Source organism: Oxyura jamaicensis, chromosome 7, assembly GCF_011077185.1.
Source record: "Oxyura jamaicensis isolate SHBP4307 breed ruddy duck chromosome 7, BPBGC_Ojam_1.0, whole genome shotgun sequence".
NCBI lineage: Eukaryota > Metazoa > Chordata > Aves > Anseriformes > Anatidae > Oxyura > Oxyura jamaicensis.
This window is the reverse complement of record NC_048899.1, coordinates 9,877,920-9,902,349: the sequence shown is the minus strand read 5'-3', so window position 1 is coordinate 9,902,349 and position 24,430 is coordinate 9,877,920. Positions and strand designations below refer to the sequence as shown.

At 39.3% G+C, this 24,430-nt stretch overlaps 1 protein-coding gene and 1 long non-coding RNA gene across 15 annotated transcripts in view; both read left to right on the top strand.

Moving 5' to 3' along the window:
* The window catches only part of LOC118170339, a 71,968-nt gene extending 58,952 nt beyond the window's left edge, over positions 1-13,016 (top strand). For 2 of the 10 annotated variants that reach the window (XR_004752660.1, XR_004752657.1), the window contains 2 exons: positions 4,146-4,256; positions 5,288-7,121. This is a non-coding gene — a long non-coding RNA (uncharacterized LOC118170339). The other 8 variants (XR_004752655.1, XR_004752659.1, XR_004752661.1 and 5 more) reach the window with 8 other exon arrangements.
* A 2,424-nt stretch (positions 13,017-15,440) lies between these two features.
* Positions 15,441-24,430, top strand: part of LOC118170332 (neurabin-1-like) — a 47,608-nt gene continuing 38,618 nt past the window's right edge. For 2 of the 5 annotated variants that reach the window (XM_035332462.1, XM_035332460.1), the window contains exons 1-2: positions 20,577-20,978; positions 21,355-23,167. In XM_035332462.1, coding sequence (XP_035188353.1) covers positions 21,578-23,167 — 1,590 coding nt within the window. In that variant the 5' untranslated portion in view covers positions 20,577-20,978; positions 21,355-21,577. Of the gene's footprint in view, positions 15,509-19,403; positions 19,523-20,576; positions 20,979-21,354; positions 23,168-24,430 lie in introns of those variants that run through there. The other 3 variants (XM_035332461.1, XM_035332463.1, XM_035332464.1) reach the window with 3 other exon arrangements.

The window sequence follows — 24,430 nt, the reverse complement described above, 5'->3', positions numbered from 1 at the left end:
GAGGGTGGGTTTTTGTTGTTGTTTTTAATCAAGCAGAATTGATGATTTACTAAGCATATGAGCCTATTTCTAGCTTTCTTGTTAGATGCAGTTCTGGAACTCTGTGACAAGGCTATTCAAGAAACACGTGATAGGCATTTAGCTTCCTAAAATGTGCAGCATGTGAGATGAACCAAGGCGCAATAATTGCAATGCTTCCCAGGTCTTTTCATTTGAAGACTTCCAATGTCTGTTGTGGCAGATCTCAGCTTGGCAGTTTTCCACATCTGCTGGAATAGCTGTTTCATCTCTCTTCATTGGATGTGCTTCCTTCCCTTTAGTTCTGGTTTAAGCCTGGCCCTGAAACTCCCCAGATCTACTTTCTTTACTCTGTTGCTATCCGTTTGCAAGCTTCTGCATTACCTGGATTAAAGGAGAAAAATGTATCTTTGGAAACAAGACTTTTTCCTTTAGCATAGTTTTGCTTTAGCCCGCATCGTGCTAGACCTCTAGATGACTTTTTTTGTGATGGGAAGGCAATCAATTCCAGATTTACTGGTGTGCCTGTCCCTAGCCCTGATGAGGCATCCTACTGACAAAGCACCCTGGGCTGTTGCACCTGGGTCTCAAAGGACTCCAGTGTCTTGTCACCCTTCCTGCAGCTCCACCTGCTACTGTTGTGCAGAAGGGGAACCATAAAGGGGATCTGACCCAGAGCCACAGGATGTACACTCTCTCCCTTCCTTGGGATATCAGCAAGCATATGTTTTCCAGATCTCAGTCTCTTAACATGCTCTTATCTCACTTTTCCTCCTCAGTGACGTGGTAGCAGCAAGATCTGTGCAGATTCCAGGCACCTTATCTGGTACAGCAGGTCTGCAGACCTCAGTGAAATAACCGAAAGTATATTCTAAATTTCCATATTCCCATTTTGTTGCTACTATTAAGAATTTTTTTAAGTTTGCCGGAATTCCCCCATCCTTCATTTGCCTTTTTCTCCTCATTAAAATATTTTGGACAGCTACAGTTACTGCTTTTCTTCTATCGTATAAATTACTGGTGTCCCATCTTTTACCCAGAATGGTGGGTGACACTTCCTTCTATAATCTCTAATTGTTTCTGAAAGCTGACTCTCATCATCTTCATCAGGTGGTCCTTTGTCTTCTTAGTCCACTTGGTAGAATTGGTTTCCTTGGCACAGCCATTTACTTAGCATATCCATTTTACTGCTCAGATAAATCTATTTAAATGTTAATAAGCCTCACTCCTCCTACCACCCAGCTCAGACATCCACAGTGTATTTTCCAGTGCCAGTGGGTGTCTCAAAAGAAATTAACCCATTGACTTAAGATAATACAAAACGAAATTACTAGCTTGGTTACACTTCACATTCCATAAAAAGAATGCAGAAATCTTTTCTTTCATGCTCAGTATCCGTGCATCCCATTGGTGTTATTCAGCATCCTGGAGCTGTTTGGAAAAGAGGTTGTGCTGGTTGCCTCCTACTCAGATGTAAAGATATTTAATTGAATTCAGTCTCTCTCATCAAGTATCAGCTGTTCTGAAGATTTATTTTTGTATGGCTATGCGTTGCGTAAAGCTTAACCGGCTTTTTACACAGCTCAACAGTGTTATCGCATGGCCATCATGAAATGAGCTGGAATTATATTTCTCATCTCCTAGGCCAATTTATTGCACTATGTGGGAGAGTTTCTAATCTCAGTTATACTAAAATCAATTCTAACTCTGGATATTTGCCAGCACAAGATCAGATCCTGACTCATTCTTTTGTGCTTTCCCCCTCACTGTCCCCCCTCATTTACATTTCATTTTGAAACTTTGTGTCATGGTCAAAAATTGGTTATAAAATGATATAATTTTGCTAATGTGTTTTATATTTGGAAACTTGTATTCAGAGCAAAGTTGAGTTATTCTATAATTGCGCGTGCATACTTGTGTTCTGTGTGTGTTGAATACTCACATTGTAAGCCATAAAGGCCTGGTTAGATCTGTGTTAAACTGGAGCCATCTTAAATTCCTTTGAATTATTAACACAAATAATTGATTCTAAAATCCACTGCCCCATAAGGAGTATGCTATAACAAGTTGCTCTGGTTTGGGGGGGAAATCTCCTCCCCTTTACTGTATAGTATGCTGACTTACCTTTTTTTTTTTTTTTTCCTGAAAAAAAAAAAAAGAGAGAGAGAGGAAAAAGTCGCAAAGGGTGTAAGTCACTGAGAATTTTTCAGCATTTTGATCAACAAACTTAGCTTCCAGGCATTTTGGTGCATTTTCTTCCCAAGGCATCCACCAAACCTTCCAATCAATTAAGTCCACTTACCTCTTACCTTAAAAGTTTATTTGTCATTTAATAAGTGAATAGACGTTTTAATCAGATATCTGAATGGGGTTCATTTTCCTTTGCAAGTTAGGAACAAAATTGGAATACAATTAGCTAGTTGTGAGTTTTTCACCTTGTTCTTTAACCTGGCCTTTTTACAGGAGCTACTAATGGCAACCTGAGTAATGGAGTACATGGAATAGTTCCCCTCCACCTTGCATCCATCCCAGTCTCTAGGAATCCGTCACTTTTTCTTTTCAAATTTAAAAGGTAGCTGCAGCAATTTACACACTGTTCAGAAGCTTGAAAACAAGCTAAGCCCAGCCTTCCCAATTTGGGCTAAATATTCCTCTCATTTACACCCTAAAAATCAACATGAATGACGTAGGAAAATAAGCTATCAACTGCAATCACTCTGTGACTAATCTATTTGCTTTAATATACTACGTCCACGCATTCTCCTTGTCTTTCATTTGCTTCCACTTTGTATCAAATTTGTGACGAGAACACAGATGTCTACCTACTGCATAGAGGCTTCACGGTACTGCTAATTTTCCCAGTACTTTTCATGCAAAATAGCATGAAACAGCTGGAACAGACTGTTACATTCAGCCTGCAATTCAGTTTGAACCCATGATATGTCTGGCTAAATCAGCGACAGCTGTAAAATTATATTTTTCCTTAAGAGGGGGGCACTTCACAGGGATAGCAGGGGACAGAGATGAGTGCTACTCTTCAAGAGATAAACACAGGGCTCCCAGACCTTCAAAGAATGATGTTTTCCTGGAAGAAATAATCTCACAGAGTTCTCTGTAGTGGAATATCTCTTTCTGGAGTCTCTTGTGGAACATATTTTACTGCTACTTAGTTTAGGGAGCAAAATCACAATTCTTCTTTCTTGGAAATGAAAAACTAAACTACTGCCATTTCAATGCAATGCTGCAGTGCTCCAGCTACTCAAAACACACTGGGGGCCGGGCACCCTGGGGAGAAAGGAACAGTCAAGCTCCCAGACACAGGTGGAATGCTGTGATTCTAATATATGCCAGCGGACAAAGTAGAAAGAAGTACCAATATGTGTTGAAAATGGAAATAATTTCCTCATAGATAGTCCTGAAAAGCAGAGTCCTTGTTCAAGCTGGTCAAATATTTGCTATCAAAACTGTTCTTTGGTCTCAGATTACTCTTGTTAGTCTTTTTTTTTTTTTTTTTTTTTTTTCTAAAATGTATCTGTCATCTTTGGAAAACCGAGTTTTCATTATTAAAAAAAAAAATCTCTTACAGACAAAAAAGGTTTTACGTAAAAGCTGAAACCCATCCATAATTTTCTCTGTGACAATAAAAGCCTTTTTTGTTTATATTTAGTCCTTGCCTCCTTTACCACTCCCCAGCCAGTCTTTAGATTTATTAACAAATAGAAACCTTTGTTAGAAATTAGTTCTGGTTGAAAATACATCACAAGAACCTGCCTAAAGGCAGAGACTATCTAACAAATATTTTCCTTTTCATTTTTTGTTATTTTATTCTTTCAGCACTTTGCAGTGAAGTTCTTATGTATTGAGCAAGTAAGTATTCAAAACATTGAGCAAATGCTGAATAGAGTTATTACTTGAAAACAGTTCATGAACTTTGCATCTTTATGTGAACATCAGTTCCCCACAAAACAAACAAAAGAGGGAAAAAAATCACCACGCACTAGCTACTATTATTATTCCCCTCCTGTTTTATCAATTATGGTTACTGTTACAGAACCTCAGAAGACCCAGTGTGACAAGTAAACAGAATAAAACGATAATCTCTGCCTTGGGGTTTATGATCTTCACAGGACTTTGCTGGCTGAAGTGGACAAGCTCCTCCACGCTGAACCTTTGAGATCTAAGCCATCTCCAAGCTGAGCACTGCGTTGCTGAGGTTGATGCCTTGCTGTGTTGAGTTAGTAAGTCCTGCTGAGAGGCACCAAACACTGCTGCAGCAACAAACCTGAGTGAGCACATCTTCCTGCAGTCCTTCAAGTAGGCTCCAACATAGACATACGCTGGCTATAAAATATGAGCCAGTAGTCAGATACATAAACAGTTCCTAAACAAAGAGAGAAGGCAAAACGAGCCAGACTTAATAGCCAAGCTGCTATCCAGTTTCTGTAGGCACTACTGTTACAAGGAAGTTCAAAGAAGCCATTTCAAAAAACAAGGTGATTCTTTTTTTTTTTTTTGGATGCCTTGCCTGCAAAGAGGTCTTACAAAGTGTATGGCAAAGCAAAATAGAGTGCATAAATGTGCTTCCTTGAAAATTAATCATTATGTGATGGAGACCAGAATCCAGTCAATTGTAGTCTTCAATAAAAGATTGTAATTTTAGGAGAGTAACACTCTGGATGTAGTTTATGTCTGAAATCATGGAGAACACTGGCCTGGAGAACATGAGGGCCATGGTCAAAGAAACAGGTTGGGAAAATGACCCTTGCAGCAGCTTTCTGAATGTACTGAGAGGGGCAAACCTACGTTTGTTGAAGATGGAGAAGATTTGGCAGTAACTGGCAAGTGAGAAGATCAGACTTGATCAATGGGTTTTACCAGTGAGTTTACATGTATTTTAGACCTGTTTGAAAAAAAGAGTGTACTGCAGCTGCACTGGCTTTGATTCACCTGCCTGGCTAGATCAGACATATGAATACTTTGCCTGACAGGAATGCAACAAAACAACCAAAGCATACCCTATATTTTGTCCTGATTTTTCTGTAGTATGCATCAGCTTGGTTGTATGTATTAGAGAAAGAAAACACTTAAGATTTCAGAAAAGAACAGAGCAGGACTTTAAAGATAGGTTATGTACCTATGATGGGGGTGAGGTTACATGTTTAGATTGTTTGTAATGCACATATGTATTCTAGTATCACACAAATCCAAAATCTAAAGAGGTTGTTTTGTTTTTGATTTTTGTTTGTTTGTTTGTTTTTTTCTTTCCCAGGTAAACCTCTTATGGATGTCAGTGACACTTTTGGGGTAAAAATATTCAAGGTTTAACCCATGTTACATTGTACAAATGATGCAAATGCTTCTGTCATGTTTTCCATAGCAGTCATATATTATTTCAAGTAACATAATTTGGGAAAGAAGGAATACAAAATTTATCTATATTTATAAATATGAAGCAAATTGAATTCATATAGGAATATTTATAACACATATTTGATTTATAGCAAGCAAATTCTTTTTTATAGGTAATGCATCCAAGTAGCTGTTTTAAAAGTCTGATTTAAGAAAAAATGCTCAGAAAGCTGCTGCCCTTAATAAAACTGCATTTAATATTTTTAAATATTGACATTGATAAAGCTAATTTACAATTTAAAGTTAATTTACACATTTTCTAGGCCCATGACTTTTCCAAACAAGATGTTAGGTACTTTTCAAACAGGGAATGCCAACACTTTTAGCTGTTTAAGAATATAAATTAGTTCTCTTTGGGCAATCATTACACACTTACTTATAATATGAGGTAGAAAAATATATTCTTTCTTGGAAAACATTTATGAAGAGTGAGGTGTATGACCAGTGAGGAATAAACTATCAGACTTAAACATAATACTGAAAAAATCTGTACTGTGTGTGAATTAAGGAGTTATGCTAATGCATACTAACATAAAATGAGTTTAGTCAAGCCTTCTTTTAAGCAGCTTGAAAATACTTATCACTATATGGAAATATGTGTAATTTCCATATGCAAATTATTTTATTAAAAAGGCTCAAGTCTCCCTTCTGTAATTGGCCTTGGCCATCAAGCAATGTGCTAACAATGAATTTCATCTCTTTTTATAGCACATCTGCTTGTAGTAGATGACAGTCAATTGGCAGAACTGATATCCCAAGCACTGGCACAAAATCAACTTTTTTTTCCCCTTGATTTCATTCATTTCCTGCCAACTGAAAATCAAATCTGCCTCCCAAAAATGGTATCAGTTCATACTAGCCCTCAGAACAGAGTGGCATTACTGTAGTTTAAGAAGATGAAGGCATTTTGAAGTGAACTAATAGGATTTGTTAGCAAAGGAATGAACAGATTACTTACTAATGTTTCTGTGCACAATCTGGGAATATTCTGCTCTTTAAATTAGGATATATCTGCTAATACACAGCTCTCTAGGCAATTTAAAAGCAAAACTTGCTTAAAGAAGACCACATTTCGGGGGCATGGTTAAGAGGTTGTTGCATATTCCTGCCTGAGAAAATGTGAAAATAATCTGGTCCTGCAACATTCTTGCTGAAATGGCAACTTTTTCTTTGCACCAGCTATTCTAAAAGTCATAGAAGTCATTTCTAAGTTTGACAAGACAGAGGGCAGGAAAAGTAACAAAGAAGCTGAGCTAGCCAAATAATATGCCTGTTTACTCCCTTTTACAGAGAGTTCAGCAATGAGCAACACGAGTTTTCTTATTAAGGAGACTGGATGCAAGGACAAGAGACATCCATGCTCCCTCAGAACTCCAAGCACAGTTATTCTCCATTCCCTGGGGCACTGAAGCAAAGTATTTTTGTGCTGCCATGACACAGGTACTTCAGATAAGCACAGATGATATATACTGGCATCCCCATGAAGGGTTTCTGGATAGCTCCGGCACTATATTATAACCGAAGGACATGTCTTTGTAGTAATTCCCATCTCCCACTGTAAATCCTACCAGAATATTGTGTTTTGGAAGAAATGTGAAAGTGTGGAACAAGTGTGAAAGTGTTGATTAATTAAACTTCTCCAAAAAATGGATGTGAATTGTACTAAGTGCATTTGAGACAATTTGAGAATATTTTTTTTTCATTAACAGAAGTGTCATAACAAGACAGAGTTCCCAAAATGTCAACATAATTAAAATATCTAAGACAATACAATTTAAAAAGATATAACTGAGGACCTAATTTGTACCTGTGTAAATGTCTAGGAATGTTTCAGTTTTCTTCCCAAAATAGATTTTCCTTTCTGCAGGTGAACTTGGAGGCTGCTTGTTCACCATTCAGATAAAAACTTAAATAAGTTTTTTGTTTTGTTTTGTTTTAATGAGAATATGGTATACTGATGGATGCAGCTTAGGTTTACTTGAAAACAAGCAGATCATACAGCTAACAGCAAGAAATTGTTCACTTCAAAAAAAAAAAAAATCACAAGAAATTTAACTAATACTATTTTAGTGTTATTTCTCCATCTAGTATTTATAAAAAAATACTTCTATTTTTAATAAGTAGAAAGATGCAAAAAAATACACAACCTACTACTCTTTTTCTTTTACAAAATTGTCCAGCATTTACTAATGTTATTTTAGTGAGAGTAACATTCACAGATATCACTCTGTTGTTCTTAGAGTATTGTATGTTGACAGAGCAGTTTAAGTATAATGTTTTCCTTCAAATGTTGTTTTATTTCTTCATAGAATAAGGTGTTAATCAGCCTGTTGGAAAGTGATAAAGAAGCCCTCACTTGGTCTATTTCTTCACCTTCACCTGCAAAGCACGTATGTTACTGGCAAGGCAAGTGCTGTTCACTGGAAGGTAACTCCAACCTAACTCCTCTATCCCTTGCTTCTATTAACATCAAACTAAACAAGCTTGCAAGTTCTGCCTTTGATTAATCTGTATGTCCTAAAACTGGAGTCACAGACAGAGACCCAAACTGATGTCTTTGCAACATACACTACATGGTGCCTTCCCTCTCCCCTTGTCTGACTGAGGTCATGGGCTAGTAAATGCAAGGTACTATTCAATGTCAGTAAGAATGTCATAATCTAGCTGTTGTTATTTATGCTGTTTGTCTTCAGATTACAGGCATTCTTCCTCAGTCAAATATGATGATTTTTATGTGAATTCACTCCTTTATCTCATCTTAATCTCTATCTGAACAGGCTGCAGATTATTTCCTGTTGGAGCATATTTGTAAGGATTTGCAAGGCTAAGGCTATCCAGCCATAAACTGACTGCTTTGCATTGGGTCTGGCTCTGTGTTTGCACCTACATGCATTTCTGGTTGTAGCTCACAAAAAATTTGTTGTTGAGTATTTGATCAAACATAGGGATGAGTTTTACCTCAACTCATTCATTCTAATCCCAGGTGGTTTTCCTAACCCAGCATGTATTTGTATTTGAAGAACAGCCTTTCAAAAGCCCAAGAAATGAAGGAACACCAGAATAGCTCTATGAGATCATCCCAGGATCCTGACTCCAACAATAGCCAGTAGCAGATGACCCATATCCTGTTTCTGATGATACCCAAAAGTGGCAGAGGCCTGCGGAATAGTGTAAAAGGAAACCAGGCTCATAGCAATACACACATCACTGCAAAGACTACTTTTGCATCATTCTAGGCAAGTGCAAGACTTCATAGATGATAAAACAGATTCTTACATCATCAGTGTTAATTGCAAATACTATAGAGAAAAGGAAAAAATAGCAGTGGCTTTTTAATTATCTGTAAAGAGCAGTGCTAAGTACATCTTCATGCATCTTGGCTCTAGGTCCAGGAAATTCCTCTGGATAAATATTGGAATTGTTACTATTTGACTCTTCCTTAGCCTTGAAAATATGCTAGTGGTCTCAGGCCAACCACTGAATTATTTCCAAGAGGCTAATGGGCACATTTAATTTCAATATTCAAAACTCATCTTCTCTCTTATTCTTATGATATTAGATGACATCTTTAAAAGAAAGGGTTAAAAAAAAGAAAACCAAAACTGGAACTGAACTCCTTTTGTGACCTATCATTCCAGAACAGAGCAGTAAGTAGTGCAAAGGAGATTTCCACATCTGTTGCAGAATTATCTGCCATTGGCAGGTGCAGAAATACTTAAAATATACCTACAGAGTGGAGAACCTGGATGAGGTCATGAACAGAAAACACCTGTTGATCCCTTTATTGCAAAGCACTCCAAATTTTGGTTGCATCTTTTGGTGCAACTTAGTTCAGAAATTCAAATATAGAATGCCACAGTTCTTATATTTTGGTTTAGGTAATCTTACATCTAATGCACCTGGGATGAGACTATCTTGACAATAATCAGGTCATAGAGAGATAACTACATATTATGTTGTTTATGCAAAGTAATCTGTCTTATGTTAGAAGCATTAAGCTTGTGTATTCCAAAAGTAATACATGGACAGGAAGATCATTTTTCATTTCATCCATGATATGTTGATTTGACATTCAGAGAAGAAAAGCACGGAAACAATGATTTAACAGGTGAAGGTATTACAAGATTAGCTTGAAATGGTTTCTAACTACCTCTATTATAAACCTATGGTAAAATACAACCTGTATTAACTGTAATAGAAGATCTGTTACCCGTAGTGTGCTTGGAAAGTATGAGTCTGAATTACATTCATTTTTAAGGACATTCTAATAACATTTGAGCAGACCTGAATTGTAGACAAACTAACCCAAACAAGTTTAACAGATGATGATGACCTCACATTGTGGTCTAGACAGGCTAATGAAATGGCAGCATAACAGAAGGAAACCTCCAAAATTGGATAAAATACATTTTTTGGTGATAATAAAGATGAAGCTATGGGATGCATAGTAAATTTACACAGTATGTCAAAGCATGTTCCATAGAACGACTATTTTCATTGAGATGTGATGACACCACTTTGATGACTGTACCTGCTAGATAAAACAGAGGGTTGGAATAGGTTTTCAGGCTTAGTATCTACACAAACATTGAATCTGCTCCTTAGACTGGGGACTCTGTAAGCCCATCAAAATCAAGCCAGATAAACCTGTTGACTTTAAATCAAGTCTGTGTCTAAGCACTTTCTTTTGCAGGGATATTTTTCCAAAACTGTTTTTCAAAACGATATCAGGAATAGAAAAAACTGCCATGGGAAGCTGGTAATTTTTCAGTGATTAAAGTTTTTCTTAACAGTCAACCATCAAAAAATTCATCTAGTACTGAACTGAAAGTTTCTTATTTTGTGTCTCCAATTAATTTTGAAACTAGAAGAAAAGAGTGTTCTGATTATTTTTGTCCTGATACCTAGCTGATTGCATGAAGCACAAGAAGGTGCAGAAAACATAACATATGCCACAGCTGTGGTCGATTATAGTTTTTTCTCATGAACGTCATCACCTCAAATGGGTGACTCAGTATTTTTGCACTGATTTGAAGGGGTTTTGAGTCACAGTATCTTATTTTGGAGAGGCAGTGACTTAAAGAATTCTTCATATTTTTTTTTTTTTTTTTAGTTTCAGAATGTGAACAGTTTGCAGAATGTAAAGTCTTTGTGGCCCATAGAGGAGCCCTATTACATGCTGAGGCCAAATCTGAAGAGTCTAATTCTAGCAGAGTTAATGTGCTCACATTTGGAACATCTGTAAAGTCTAATGTGAACTGAATGTTAAGTAAAAGCAACTTCGTTTGTTAGTAGAGAGTGGCGTATTGCCATATATGCAACTTCTTTTCCACATCACATGCTTTTTGTATATTTCACACATGCTTCAAAGATTCTATTTTTGGAATAGTTTTTAAGGGGGTTGCTATGTTTATGGAACTGATTCTTGTATCTTTCCTGAAAACCTGGGTTGTTAGACCCTTGTATTCAAAGCTCTCACAACACAGAAAAAAGATCAAACCCATAAAAGCAAAAAGATCCAGAACTTGCCCTGCATAAGTTTTATTTGTTTAAAATTCTTACTTTAGGCTGTACTGAGGAGCCTGTCAGGCCAGAAAATAAATGCTGAAAAGTAACCATAAGAACAAAATCTCCAATTTCTCAAAGACTTAAAGCACAAGTAGACATGTTATTGGTCTTTTATAACTGCAAAGCTACACATTGCTAGTCTACATCTCAGATAGAAGTAATTTGGGGAAGAAATTTAGGTGCTTGGGAGCAAGAAAGATTTTTCTGACTATTTCTGGTATTAGGAAATTGGCAGCTGCTTAAAAAAGCTCAGTGGTTTGGAATGTCAGCCCATGAACTGGGGAAAGACTCATCGGAAAGGTTCACGGCCAGAATCATCCAGTGTACATCCATACTGTTAAACCAGGCCAACCAAATGCACACCAGCTTGTTTTGTGATCTGGAAATGGGAGAGATGAGCTGCAAGCACACAAGGACTCACTTTTTGCTGGTGGGTCTAAGTGCTGAGACAGACACTTCCAAAATCTCACTAGGAATCACATCTTTGGAAAGATGTGATTACAAACACAGCATAATTTACTTTGCCAGCATGCTTTGCCACAGTGCTGTGATCTCCATCTGTCTGCTGTTTGGTATGTGAATACAGCTATAGGTATAATAAATACATCAGGGCTAGATTGTGCCTCAAGGCAAATGTTCTGTTGATTTTACTGTCCTTCCTGTTACATCTTGTGATGTTTTGCTGTGCTCATCCACTCGTCCCATAAGACATCCATGTGAGCAGCTCTGTGGTTTTATTTTCGTGTTTAAAACAAGTTGCTATAATCAGCTTTTCTGTAACTTAAACTGCAGTTGTTATGATCATATTAAAGTATTACTTTTCAGGCTCAGCCATGCTGTAAGTCTATGATTAGAGGCTTAAACTTCGGTGTAGAGCAAGTCTATAATGAAAGCAAAGTTCTCTTTCATTTCCTATGATTCAGCGTACTTGACAATCGCCCAGTTTTGCTTCCCATGCTGTTACATTTGAGACTTGGCCTTTTGAGCACCAGTGGAGCACTGCTACCTCTCCAGCTCATCGTTCCCAATTGCGTAAGTGATGGCAAACCACTCATGTGGTGCTGGCTTGGAGGCAAAGATACATTGAGTGAGTATGTGGGGTCATTGTTAAACAGACACAAACCACACCAGAAGCACATTTATTTCAGGGGGAAGGTGATTTTTCAATGATTTCGGTGTAGTGTGGATTAATCGCTGAAACGCTTGCCTTGTTTAATGTATTAGTGGAAAATCTTCAGGATCGTGGTGTAAGGAGTGTACCAAAAGCTGAGACAGAATCTTTTGAAGGTAATAAATTGTTTATGGCCAATAGTAGTACTACATTGTTGCCTAAATAAAGATAAAGAAACAAATGTTTCATGCCTTACAGGGGTACATCCCCATTGGCTTTTACTGTAAGAATGTGGCCTGTATATTTAGAAAATAATATTAAGAATGTTATAGGAGTGATCTTCAAACAATTTGTTTCTAGAGTACATTTAATTTAAGGGTCCCTTAGTTTTGTAGTTAATTGTTAATGGTATTTCCTAAATTATAAGCCACTGTGAATAGCTTCTCATACTTCTGTTCCAAAAATAAGTGAAAAATAAGCCAGCAGCTTTGCAGTCATAAAACCTAGGGACCTAATTCTGAAGTAGCTCCAGCTGTGAAGTCTAGGAAATCAGCCAGGCTGTTTTCAGCTCCTGTTAGATTAGAAATTTGACCTACGAATAAAACGAATGGACACTTTGTTTATCTTCCCACAGGGTACTGATATACATCTTAAATGTGTCTGATTGAATCAATATACTGTCAAGGTGAATCCCTTAGCAGTAGCATTGCAATGCTGATAATCTGCCAGCAGATAATGAAATTCTTGGAACAATTCTAAGAGTGACACTTGAATACAAACATATGACAAAAGTTTTTAAATTAGATAATATTTTTAAACAGGTGGCTGGCATATCTTTCTTCAGTCCGGAAGGAGGTAATGCCTCCTATTCACTAGGCATTGAAGAGGAAATTGATCTCCTACAAACGTATTTTTTTCAGTCATAGTTTGTAAGAGTAGTATGAATATCTATGATCGTTTCTGATAGATTACTTGCTTGCCTGGATTTGTGGTATGTGGGTTTCCTTCTTCTACTTGCTTGTAGTTATAGTAGGAAAGACTTCAGTCATAAGACTGTTATTTCTTGGTACATCTGGACAATATATTATTGGATTCAAAAGCTAAATTAAAAACAAGGAAAAAAACAGTTCAGTTCAAGTGAAACAGAATTTTTTTTTTTGCTTTTTTTCTTAAAAAGTCATCTTATCTTAATGCAAAATATTTTCTTTACAATTATTTTGCCCTCTAAAATACTTTTAAATGAGAACTTTATTTTCAAAAGGTAAACTGAAAGTTTTTATTTGAGAGCATTGAAATAAGCCCTGATTACTGGGGCTCATTTTGTTTTGGATTGTTAATATATTTTTAACTTTAAAGCTATTTTACAGATTCACAGATTTGGAAAACACTTGTAATTTCTCTGAAGATGTTGATGTGAATTTGGTATTTGCATAAATGCCTTTCTTTAATGTATTTTCCTTACATTTCCAGCATAATTGCAGATGCATCTGGTGGTGAGCAACTGATTCCTATTTTCTGTCTACATAAAGCATGCAAATGGCGTCTTTTCTAGTATGATGCAAGGAACCATCATGAATATTGTCCTGGGTATCAAAATTAATCAGGTATCAGATTAAAGTTATTTTCTCTTTGTTTTGTAATTTATACTATATACATATATTCTACTTTGTTTTATCTCCACCTTTTAATTTTAATTTGCACAATTAACCCTCATAGAATTCAGCCTTATGTATTTAAGAAACTAGCTGAATTTTTGAACCTGAATTTACTTCATATTTTTATTCTGTTTTTGTAACCTTGTTGGTTTGCTGTGTTTTTTTGATTGTTTGTTTAATATTCTAAACCTAGACGATGCCAGGGAGCTCTTGTACTGATGGAATTTCAAAATACTGCCTTATTTATTTGAAATGATAGGTAATTCAAGGAAACAACTTACCTATGTGAAAGATTGTACTTCTCCCTTCTCCATTTTCTAATATAACTACTAGTTCAGTAAAAAAAATAAGCAATTAGAATGTTTCTGGTTTGCATTGGTTTAGCTTTACATTCTAATCTAAACATAATCTCTGTACACGTCTCTTTACTGTCAGATTTTTTTAAAATTTAGTGAATTTGAATATTAAAATTAAGATACTTCTAAGGACTAACTGTCAAAGGATTTAAGGTTTTCTCATTACTCAGAAATACATTCCTAAGTGTGTTTTTATATATTCATAAATATATGTAACTGTGACATAGACCTTTTTATAGTGAGTTTTTAAGCATACTATGAAACAACATACATTTTATTGAATTTTTTTAATGCACGTAGCTGTGTATGGGCATAAAGTATTTTGTATGATTCTCATAGGCTTCCTGATTATAATTAAGACGGAGATTACACTTTTATTGTATAGAAACATTTTGGGTTTTGTATAAAAACTGCTTGGTTGGGCAGAAGCTAACACATCTAAATGAGAAATTGTGCTGTGAACTCGAGAATTAAAGAAGCTGTTTATCCTCCCAATGTGTGTCTCTTGGTTGACTGATTTCTGCTTTTAAAAAGATACAACTTCAAAATGAGGCTTTTCTTGTGACTGATACATTCATCAGCTTTCCGTCTTGTGTGGCTTGTATGGGATTCTCCAGTGGCTTGTAAGGAGTGGTCTCTTACTGTAACCTTTCCCTTGACTGATCTTACAAGGTCTTTCTTCCTCTTCTCTCTGGCTGCCAATTTTTGCAAAACTTGTAGGAGCATAATTATTGTTGGAAACTCTCAGCCTGTGTCAAATCTGGTTGAACCAGTTGGTCAGTTTTCAAAAGTCCTTGAAGAGTAGGAGACACAGAAACAGGCAGACATTGTGACAGCAAAAGCTTTCTTGCATTGGAAATCAGTAAAATCAACAATAACCACAAACTTTATTTGCTAAATTCCTGTAAATGCTATAAAACTATGTCACCAGCACTCCATTTATCAGGCTGAAAAATGCACTGAGGAACTTTTTTGTTCCAACAGCTTTTACTGGCATGGCTCTTATTAAAACCCCCTGCCTCCTTGTCACGCTAACGTCTGCTTATTATGCTTGAGGAACCCAATATGCTCTCAAACCACTGTTTCACAGAATTCTACATTGTCATTTCTTCCCACCCCCACTTCATTTTCTTTCATGAGTTTGCCACTGCGGCAAGCAGCTCTGGGGGTTTTGACACTTCAGGAATGGGGCTTGTGAGGTGAACAAAATCATAAGCATTTTCTGTTCAGCCTTCCTGGCAATAAAGACTTTTTATTTATTTATTTATTTAATGCAGCTTTGAAATTCAACTGCCAGTATTTTACCTTGAGGCTTAGAAGATTCTGGAGACTCAGGACTTAAGAGATTCTTTGAATGTTTTCTCCAGCATGCTCTGGAGCTGTAGTGTAAGGTAATGCTAACTTGCAAAAATCATTAGTAACGCCAGCAGCGCTCAATGCCGGTTTCAGTGATGTTCCATCAACCTTCATTTAACGTTTGTGGTTCTGTGGCCAGAATATTTGGTCAGGGTATTAATTCACAGGATTTCTGGGGAACAGCGTGGTGGGTGGCTGTAGAAGGAAGACAGAACTAGTTATTAATTGGCTTTACCCTTCTGCAGACAGCCCTATCCTTGAGGGACCTAGCTCTTAGTGAGCAAGCAGAAAAGAAAGTACTGATTTATGAAAATTAGTCCAGCAAGATAGGCACTGATGTGTATTATTCAACAGAATTGCCCCTCCCTAGAGCTTTGCATGACAGACACATTTGGGAATGAGAGAGGGCAGCCCTGCTATGGGGTGGCAGAACCTCACTGGAGCTTCTTTGCTTCTAAAATTCCACTTCTTATCCCATGTTTAGAGTTTGCTGAGGCAGAAATACCAGGCAGGCTGAGTAGTGACTATTAACAGTAGTGAGTATTAACACCTTGTTAATAGCGTCAGTGCTCAATATTCACAGTAATAGTTTTCTAACTGGTTTGCTTGCAACAATATATTTTTTTAATTACTTACAATAATAATAATAAAAGACTTTTTAGGGTTTGTACTTTAGTCTATTTTTTCTTGATCATAATACAAGGTACAGGATTTGTATTTCATAGCAGACCTATAAAATAGCCGTAAGCACAGTTCTGTCTTTTTGTTTATACTTTGGCTCAGGTGACAGCTGAATACAAGGAATGGGAGAATGCAGAAGTCTCATAGGTGACAACAGAAGGAGAAACAAAGAATAAAGCAGCAGGATTACAGCACTGTTGCATTTCAGATTGAACTATTGTATTTTTACCAACTGCTTCTTGAATATGCTGGGGAGCAGTTTAAGGGAGCAGAAACAAAACCTGGAGCAGGCATCAACTTACCCCAAACACTGTGGTTCTAGCTTTAGAAATGAAAATAAGTGTTGAACATATATGTCATCATATACAATAGCAAAGACAAATAATGGTGTTGCAGGCTTCCTCTGTGGCGCTGCTGGCATGCAGTAAAGTAATTGCCACGTTATACACAGCAATTCGAATGGAACTGAGTCAAACCTAATTAGCTCCTGTCTTTAGAGCATTTCTTCATCTGCAACACTTGTAATCTTTAGGGTCCTGCTGTGCAACTGCAATGTTGTACACAAGATGCAAGCTGCTAGGGGAATCCCATTCCAAAATGTGGTCTAGTTTACCATTACGTACTGTAACTCCTACACTACTGGTGGTCCGTTTTTTTGTTGTTGTTGTTCCTTGCTTTCTTCTACCCTTTATATATTTACAACCTTATTTTATGTGGCAGCCAGGCTGGTCCATTTCCTTAACATTGGAGATGTCCTTTATCTATTTGACTGTATCTAGTCCCTGAGCTTCTTTTTTGCAGATTTTGGTCCCGTATCAGTTTGCAGTCGTTGCCTCACTGCCTTCACAAAAAAAATTGTCTCCTCATCTGCTCTGATTTTTTTTGCTTCTCCTTTTACTGAGCAGATGGCATTGACCATTAAATGCCATTTTGGACCTTAGTTCTGTTTCATTTTTTGAAGGAGTGATATGAAGTAATAAGTTTTAAATACTAATTTATTAGTTTTGTATTTTACACAATTAGTGTCATAAAATTTCAGGTAGCTTTCTTCTAATGACAGACGTCACAAAATTGTCCTTCAAACTTTTAGGCTGTCCTTCAAATTCAAAATTACTGTTCAACTTATACCAAGTATGACTGAAATACTTCCAGGTCATCCTAATTACTCCTAAATTATATAAAAATATTTTATTTCAAAAAACAACTTCAAAAACCTACAGACGTACTTGTGAAGCTCCAAGTGCTTAATTAAAACTGCTGATGAAACTAATGTTACACAGATTAAATACATATTTGGTGAGATTGCAGTTCAGATCACATGATAAAACTAATATGTGGTTAAAGCAGATAACTTCAACTAAGAAAAAAGTTCAGAGAATTAACTTTTACTTAATGCTGAAGACGTTGTTTTGTCTCATGCAGGCTTCTTCAGCTCAGCTGATCCCTGGCTTTAACAATATTATACTTTTACCCTGACAGTTGAGCTGTGCTTTTCCTGTGAGACACTCACTCCATATCAACAGCCTTCCGCCCAGTCAGTTACAAGGGTAAATAAAGTGGCAATGAGAAAGGGAGCCTTACAACCCAGCCCCTTGCCAGTGCCACTCTCGCAAGATTATCAGTTTCTGTTACTTAAGACCAACATTCTCCTGAGTTGTTTAAAGTATCTTCATGGCGTGATGACCAGTTTCAAACTTCTAGTAGTCACCTTCTCCAGAATCAGTGATTTTTCCTGCCACTCCTTGTGCTTGTATGGAGTCTCATTAAGGTCAGAATGGGCCTAAGAAGAGAAATTCATGATCTCATCAGTTAGAATATATTCTTTTTGTTTGTTTTTATTTGTTTTTGTTTTTAAGAGAAGCCATTTCTAATTTTAAAAACTAATAGTAGAAATCTTAGCTTATCAGTTTCCAAGCTGCTTTGCATTTTTTCTTTGTTTGGTGTAGAACATGTGCTGAATGGTTTGTTTTGTTCATCTTGAATGAACAGCAGCAATTGAATCCTCCAGAATCTATACATATTAACCCAGACCACTAAATACATATTCCCAAGAGTCTTCTTCCCTGTTCAATTCTGTTTTAGACACTCTTTTGATGTTCTCTTGGGGAATGCCAATTGTTCCTTTGGCAACGTTACCCTCAAACCATAAGCACAGGCATGTATGTCAGTAGGAAAGGGATTTTGAAATAGTTAACCAAGACAGGAATAGTGGTGAGAACATTATTCCATTCAGAAGACACTTCATCATTCTCTGATGACCATTGAAACAGCTTCCGTCTTCATGTATATGCCTTTGTAATCAGAGTGAATACTGCAGTAAACTGTACCTCAGTGGCAGTTTGATCAACTGTGTTTGCAGAAGTGCCCTTTTTGTCTCGGAAACACTTTCCTCTCTGTCTGCCTTCATTTGATTCATGAGTTCATATACTGCAACACTGATTTCTTTTTCCCAAGAAGATTTTGAGTAGCCAATGTCTGCCTTGAAACTTTTTTTTTTTTTTTTAATAGGCTCAGGTGACAAAACGTAAATGCTTCTTGCTCAGTGCAGACCATTTGCTTACTCACCATTGTTTCACCATCTTCCAAGGAAGCCTCTACAGACTGAATCTGTAAGATACTCTTCCTGGCTTATTGGAGTTTGAGCTATGATGAAATCCCAAACTACTTCACCTTCCTAGACTTCTTGCTCAAATTCCAGAGCTCTTTATCTTGAATTCTTCTGATTTTGTTAATCATTGTTTCTGTGAACAGTTCTATTATTTCCTTCATATCACTTAACCTAGAATTATGTTCAGAGTCTTTCCTCACTGAAAAATAATCGACCCCGATAAATATTGTCCCTTCAATCAGCATGGCTAAGCAAAATAACCTATATGTATAGAATGGGATTTTATTTTTTTAAGACATCTTTGATGCAATTAAATTTGTGTCCATGATCTGTATTTAGAATTCTTGCTTTCTCAAGCACAGGAGAATTCAAGACGGGAGGGTATCTTCCTGCTCCAGCCTCCTTTAGCCAGCACCCGATACAAAGGCCTCTCACTTCCCTGGGCAGTTAGAGCTGCTTTGGGTTTTGCTGTTTTGTTGTTCCTGAGCTCTGCCTTTGTTTTTCTTTGAACTGCCTCCTACATCCTGGCAGACTCCCTAAGCAGTACACAGAAAGGTCTTTGCCCAGCGATCAGACTGCAGAAGAACCTTGCATTTACCTTTGTTTTGTGTAAAGAGCATTTCCTTTGTATTCTCTTACAGCCCTGTGTATTGAAAGATGGTGCTTAAGCCTTGTATTACTCCAACCCAAGCTACAAACCCTGTGAAAAACTAACTCAGGAGGAACACGTGGGAGAAAGATCACTGCTACTTTGTCCTAGGTAAGACCTATGTATTCTCAAACTAAGAAACATGTGTCACTCTTAGATTGAAACTGTTTAAATTAAAATATTATGTAAAGTATTTCCCAGTGTATCTAAGACTGCTAGAGGCAGGTCTTGGTGAAATGCCATTGTCCCAACAACATTTGAAAACAGAGAAGAAAGTCTCAAGAATTTCATCCCTGCTTTGTGTTAGAAGAAATGAAGCATTACTAAAATCTGGGAGACAGTATAAGTTTCACTGTTGATTTGAATAATAAATCCTTGAAACAATCATTTTCAAAGAGTTAAGTACTTAGGCTTTTAAAGAATTTTTACACTGAATAACTGGTAGTTAGCAGATGAAATGAAATGTCACTTTGGCTCTTCTGAAATGCATCACTAAAATTTTTGTTCCATTGGAAATTCAAAGTTAGTTGAATTTTGAATGAAAAATCTTCAAATTTTGGACTTTCCCGCAGGGCAAGAATATAGAATATAGTTAAATTTCTTTTCCTTTTAATACTTTGTGTCAGTTACTGATTGATTCCAGGTACTCTGTTTATTTCCTTTAGTGCTCTCTTAATTATTTCGTGTGATTTATGTACGTGCCAAGCAGGCGGTAGGTACTGGTGAGTAATCCAAGTTCTGTCTCTGGCTGCGTGCAGACAGATAGGCTGAAGCCGGTGGTTTTTTATTTGGACTACCGAAGAAGAGAGCTGGGTGTACGCAACAGTTGGACCTGGCGCTTGGGGACGTGGTTTAGTGGGTGACATTGGCAGTTGGGTGATGGTTGGCCCAGATGATCTTGGAGGTCTTTTCCAACCCTAATGATTCTGTGACTAGTACTGCCCGAGGCTACCGACGACGGGCATCCGTCCTTCCCAGAGCCCTCGGAAGCTGCGGCGGGGGGACAGGCACACCTCGCCTCCCCTCATCTCACCTCACCGCCCGGTACCGGCGGCAGGTGCCCACGGAGCCCCGCGGGCCTTGGGAAGGGCTAACGTAGCACGGCTGTTAGAAGGAAGGGAGGAAAAACCCGGAATCGTTGGCATTCCCTTCGCTTCCGCCTCGCAGCGCCCGCCGCCCCGGCTGCCGGGACTCGCCCTCACGAGCCGGGGCCGCGGCAGCCCCGCGTGTGCCCGAGCAGCCCCGGCGGCACCCCGAGGCCGGCGCGGCGCGGTAGGGCAGGGCCGGGCGCGCCCCCCGGCCCCTCTCCCCCCCACAGGCGCTGAGAGGAACGGGGGCGCGCCCGCCGCTCCCTCTCCTTTGTGTGAGAGCGCGCGGGCGGGCCCGGCACACAGCGCGGAGGAGGGCGCTGAGCGGCGGGAGAGGAGGCAGCGGGCGGGGGCCGGAAGGTGGAGTGAGAAGCCGGGAGCTCGGGGCGGCGGCGGCGGCCGGCGATGGCGTGGTGCGGGCGGCCGCTGGGCGGCCAGCGGCGCTGAGGGGAAGGAGCCGGCGGGACCCCCGCCCCCAGGTAGGCTGGCTCGGAAAGTTTGGGGCGAGGTGCCGGGGCGGGGGGAGCCTCGGCTCGGGGGCCGAAACTCGCCGCTCCTTCCCTCCCTTGCCTCCCTTCCGGGCTGCCCGCGGGCACCGGGGCCCCTCCGCCTCGCCTCGGCCCGGCCCGGGCCCGGCCGGGCGGCAGGAAGGGCCGGGCGGACAAGGCCCGGCCGTTGGCGGCCGTTGGCGGCCGTGAGGGCAGCCCGGCGCCGCCGCGTCTCCCTCCGGCGGGCAGCGGGGCGCACACAATGGGCTCCCGCCGCCCTCCCCGCCCCGCGGAGCGGCAACTTCGGGATTCGTGTCACAGGCGCTGCCAGGTCCCGAGTTAATGAAAACTCTCCGTGTCCCCGCAGATGGCTTTCAGGACACCGGGATCCGCGGAGCTGCCAGCCGGCGTGGCCGTTTGCGCGTTGTGATTTCTTGCTGGCGCAGCCCGGCTCGATGTGAGCGTGGAGGCTCGCTGGGTGGCCGCCTTCCAGATCTTCCGTAGGAGCCACGCTGCCCGCTGTTGGAAGCTTTGTGCCCCTGAGGTCTCCTTCCCGTTCTCCAGGAGTCAAGGGAGCTTTCTCTCTGACAATGATGAAAACCGAGGGCAAAGGGGAAAGGAATTTAAGAAGTGCTTCTCCACACCGCAATGCCTATAAATCCGACTTCCATGCTATCAAATGCTCTTTTGATGGAGTAAACAATCCTGAAAACACTTCCAACAAAACAGGCTTGCAGCAGAAGCTGAACGCCTCTTCCAATGGCGGGGGAAATGACCCACACAGTCGAGGTAGGGCTGCCACTTATGGCAATAGGGTTCACAAGATCAAAAATATGTTTCTGCAAATGGGAGGCTCCGCTTCCACACCCTCTTGTGAAAGCAGTCCACCTGCTGAGACCAAATTAATCAGCCGGACCACAGCAGCAGAATATGGACCTGCTCCAGGTAGCCCATCTTTCCTCATTGTCCAAAAAAACAATCTTCACAATACAAGTACCAGCCCCAACAGCAGTCCTGTGGATTCGTTGTCTGTGCCTTCTACTGCTGACAAGGTCATCCGTAGCAATGACGAGGCAGACTTGGACAAAGTTGCCCTGGCAGAAAAGTTTTCGGAGACAAGGAAGCTATTTGAGAGAAATATAAAACAGCGAAGCTCAGTGGACAGATATTCTCCCAGCAAATGTGAAAAAAATGAAGATAAGAGGAGACATGGCTCTGCTTCTGATTGCAGCAGCGTGGGGGAACACTTCAGTTTTAATACTGAAGTCAGTCCTCCAGCTGTGCTGGAGAAAGTCGAAAACCAAGGTAATGAGTTGAGGCAGCAACATCCCAGTAATGGTTCCAAATCCTCCTTCTTGAATGCAGGACCCATTTCCAGGAGGCTGGAAAGCTTCCTGGGTGACAGCGATACTGAAGAATCCAAAGAAATTTCCAAAAATGATAGTCCGACTCAGGACCATTTGAGAGGACCCTGCGGTTTGGATTCATCTGCTGCTGTTGAAAAATGTCCAGAGAAGACTGTGTCCACCAAAGTGCCTGTGACCGTCAGAGATGAGCTGAGTGAGGTACTTGAAAAAGATAAGAAAGAGCAACTGGTGCTTGAGAGAAGCCTGCAGGATGTGAGCAGCGTACCTGGTCGGGAGGCAAAGTGGAGAACAGAGACTGTTTTCTCATGGGTTTCCCCCATGGAGGGGACTTGTGTGGAGCTGGCTGTGCAAGATGAATCCTCAGGGCATGAAAAAGAAGGTTTGGAGAGAGATCATATTGTTCATGAGGATCAGCTACTCAAATGCCAAGCACAGGAAGGGAAAAGGAGTGACTATTCCTTGGAGGTAGTAGAAGAGTTTGCAGAACGCAGTGAGCCCAATCAGGAAGAAGTGAGAGATGGGATGTCTGGGAAGGATGGTCCAGTTACACAAGGTCAGGGTGTTCTAGAGCGGGAAGGGGATCCTGAAGAAGATGAGCAGAGGGAGAACTTCAGCTCTTTTGGAATAGAAAATGCAGCTTTTGATGATGATAGGGACACAGAACCAGAAAACCAAGGGCCTGAAGGCAAAGAAATTTTGGAGGGAGAGGAGGAGTATATGTATGACAGTGAATATGAGGAATTTCCTGGACTTTCTGAAGAGGAAGATCCTGAGCCAGACAGAAAAGTCAAGTTCTCAACAGCTCCTATCAAGGTAAGTTGTTGTTTTTTAAATTGTTTTGCAATCAAAAATAGATAGGAGTTACATTTTTGAAGTGGTTGTTGTTGTTGTTGTTTTTTCCCAAGGAAGTTCTAACAGCATCTTGGAAAGTATGACTTAATGGCTTTTAGAATTGCTTGGTTTTCTGAACAAGAGAAAAGTTGAAGTTAGTCACAAGTGACTTCTAAATCCTAGAAGCCTCATTAATAGTATAGTAAGATGTGTGAGATTTCACTTGCTTACTGGGCATTTTTAGGAACACTAACTTTTAGGAACAGATACAGGCACGTGACCTTTAATACTTGCTTTCATTTGTCCACAATTGTGCCATTGCATTAGGAAAAACTTTGCCAGTATGTCTTTGTGTGCAAAAGTTTTTTTTTTTTTTTTTTTTTTTTTTTTAAAAAAAAAAACCTTCAGATTTAATTTCATATATTTTCAAACTTAACTGTGAGAAAATATCAACTCACTGGTTCCTGTTAAGATTATAGAATTTTTTGTAATATATATTATATATATATAGGTAATGCATTATAATATAACATTTGTATTGGTGTGGTGAATATTCTGTAAGAATATTACTGTATTTTGGTTGTGGAAATGGGATTTACAAGGCAGATTTAATAATGAAAAGTAGTGTAAGGTACAATGCTAACAAATTGAAAAGGTTTAGGAGTCTGATCTTCAGTCACCCAAAATACCCTAGAATGTACAAAGTTGTTCTGCAGTACAAACCCTGTTTACCTGTAGTCTTGTTGCAGGGTGCAGTTATTCTAGGCCCACCTAAAGTTTGGGAGTACTGGGAGATAAAGAAGAAGGTGGAATTGGAAAACATCCAGGTTTTCTCACACACTCTTTTTCTTCTACTGTTAACATGAATGAAAAATATAATCTACAATAGAACAGTTGTGTTTTTTTATGTTGTCATCTTTAATAGAGCTTTTTTTTTTTTTTTTTTTAAACTCTGTACTAATCAGAATGATGTAAAAACTCTGCTGACTCCTGTAGTTCCTGCAGCAGAGAGCTGTAATTTCCCAGTGTGATGAAGACACACCAGTGCTGTACCCCAGGAAATGTTTTGGGTGTGGCAAATATTAGTTTTGTTACATGCGTTTGTTTTTATAGTTCTTCCATAGACAGGATGGCTTTATATGGCTCTCTTGTAGTCGATGCTGTCTCAGTGGTGACCTGGAGCATGGAAGGGGGAGTGCCACTGCTGGAAGCTGCATAATGAGCACAGCGAGGGTTGCGAGAGAG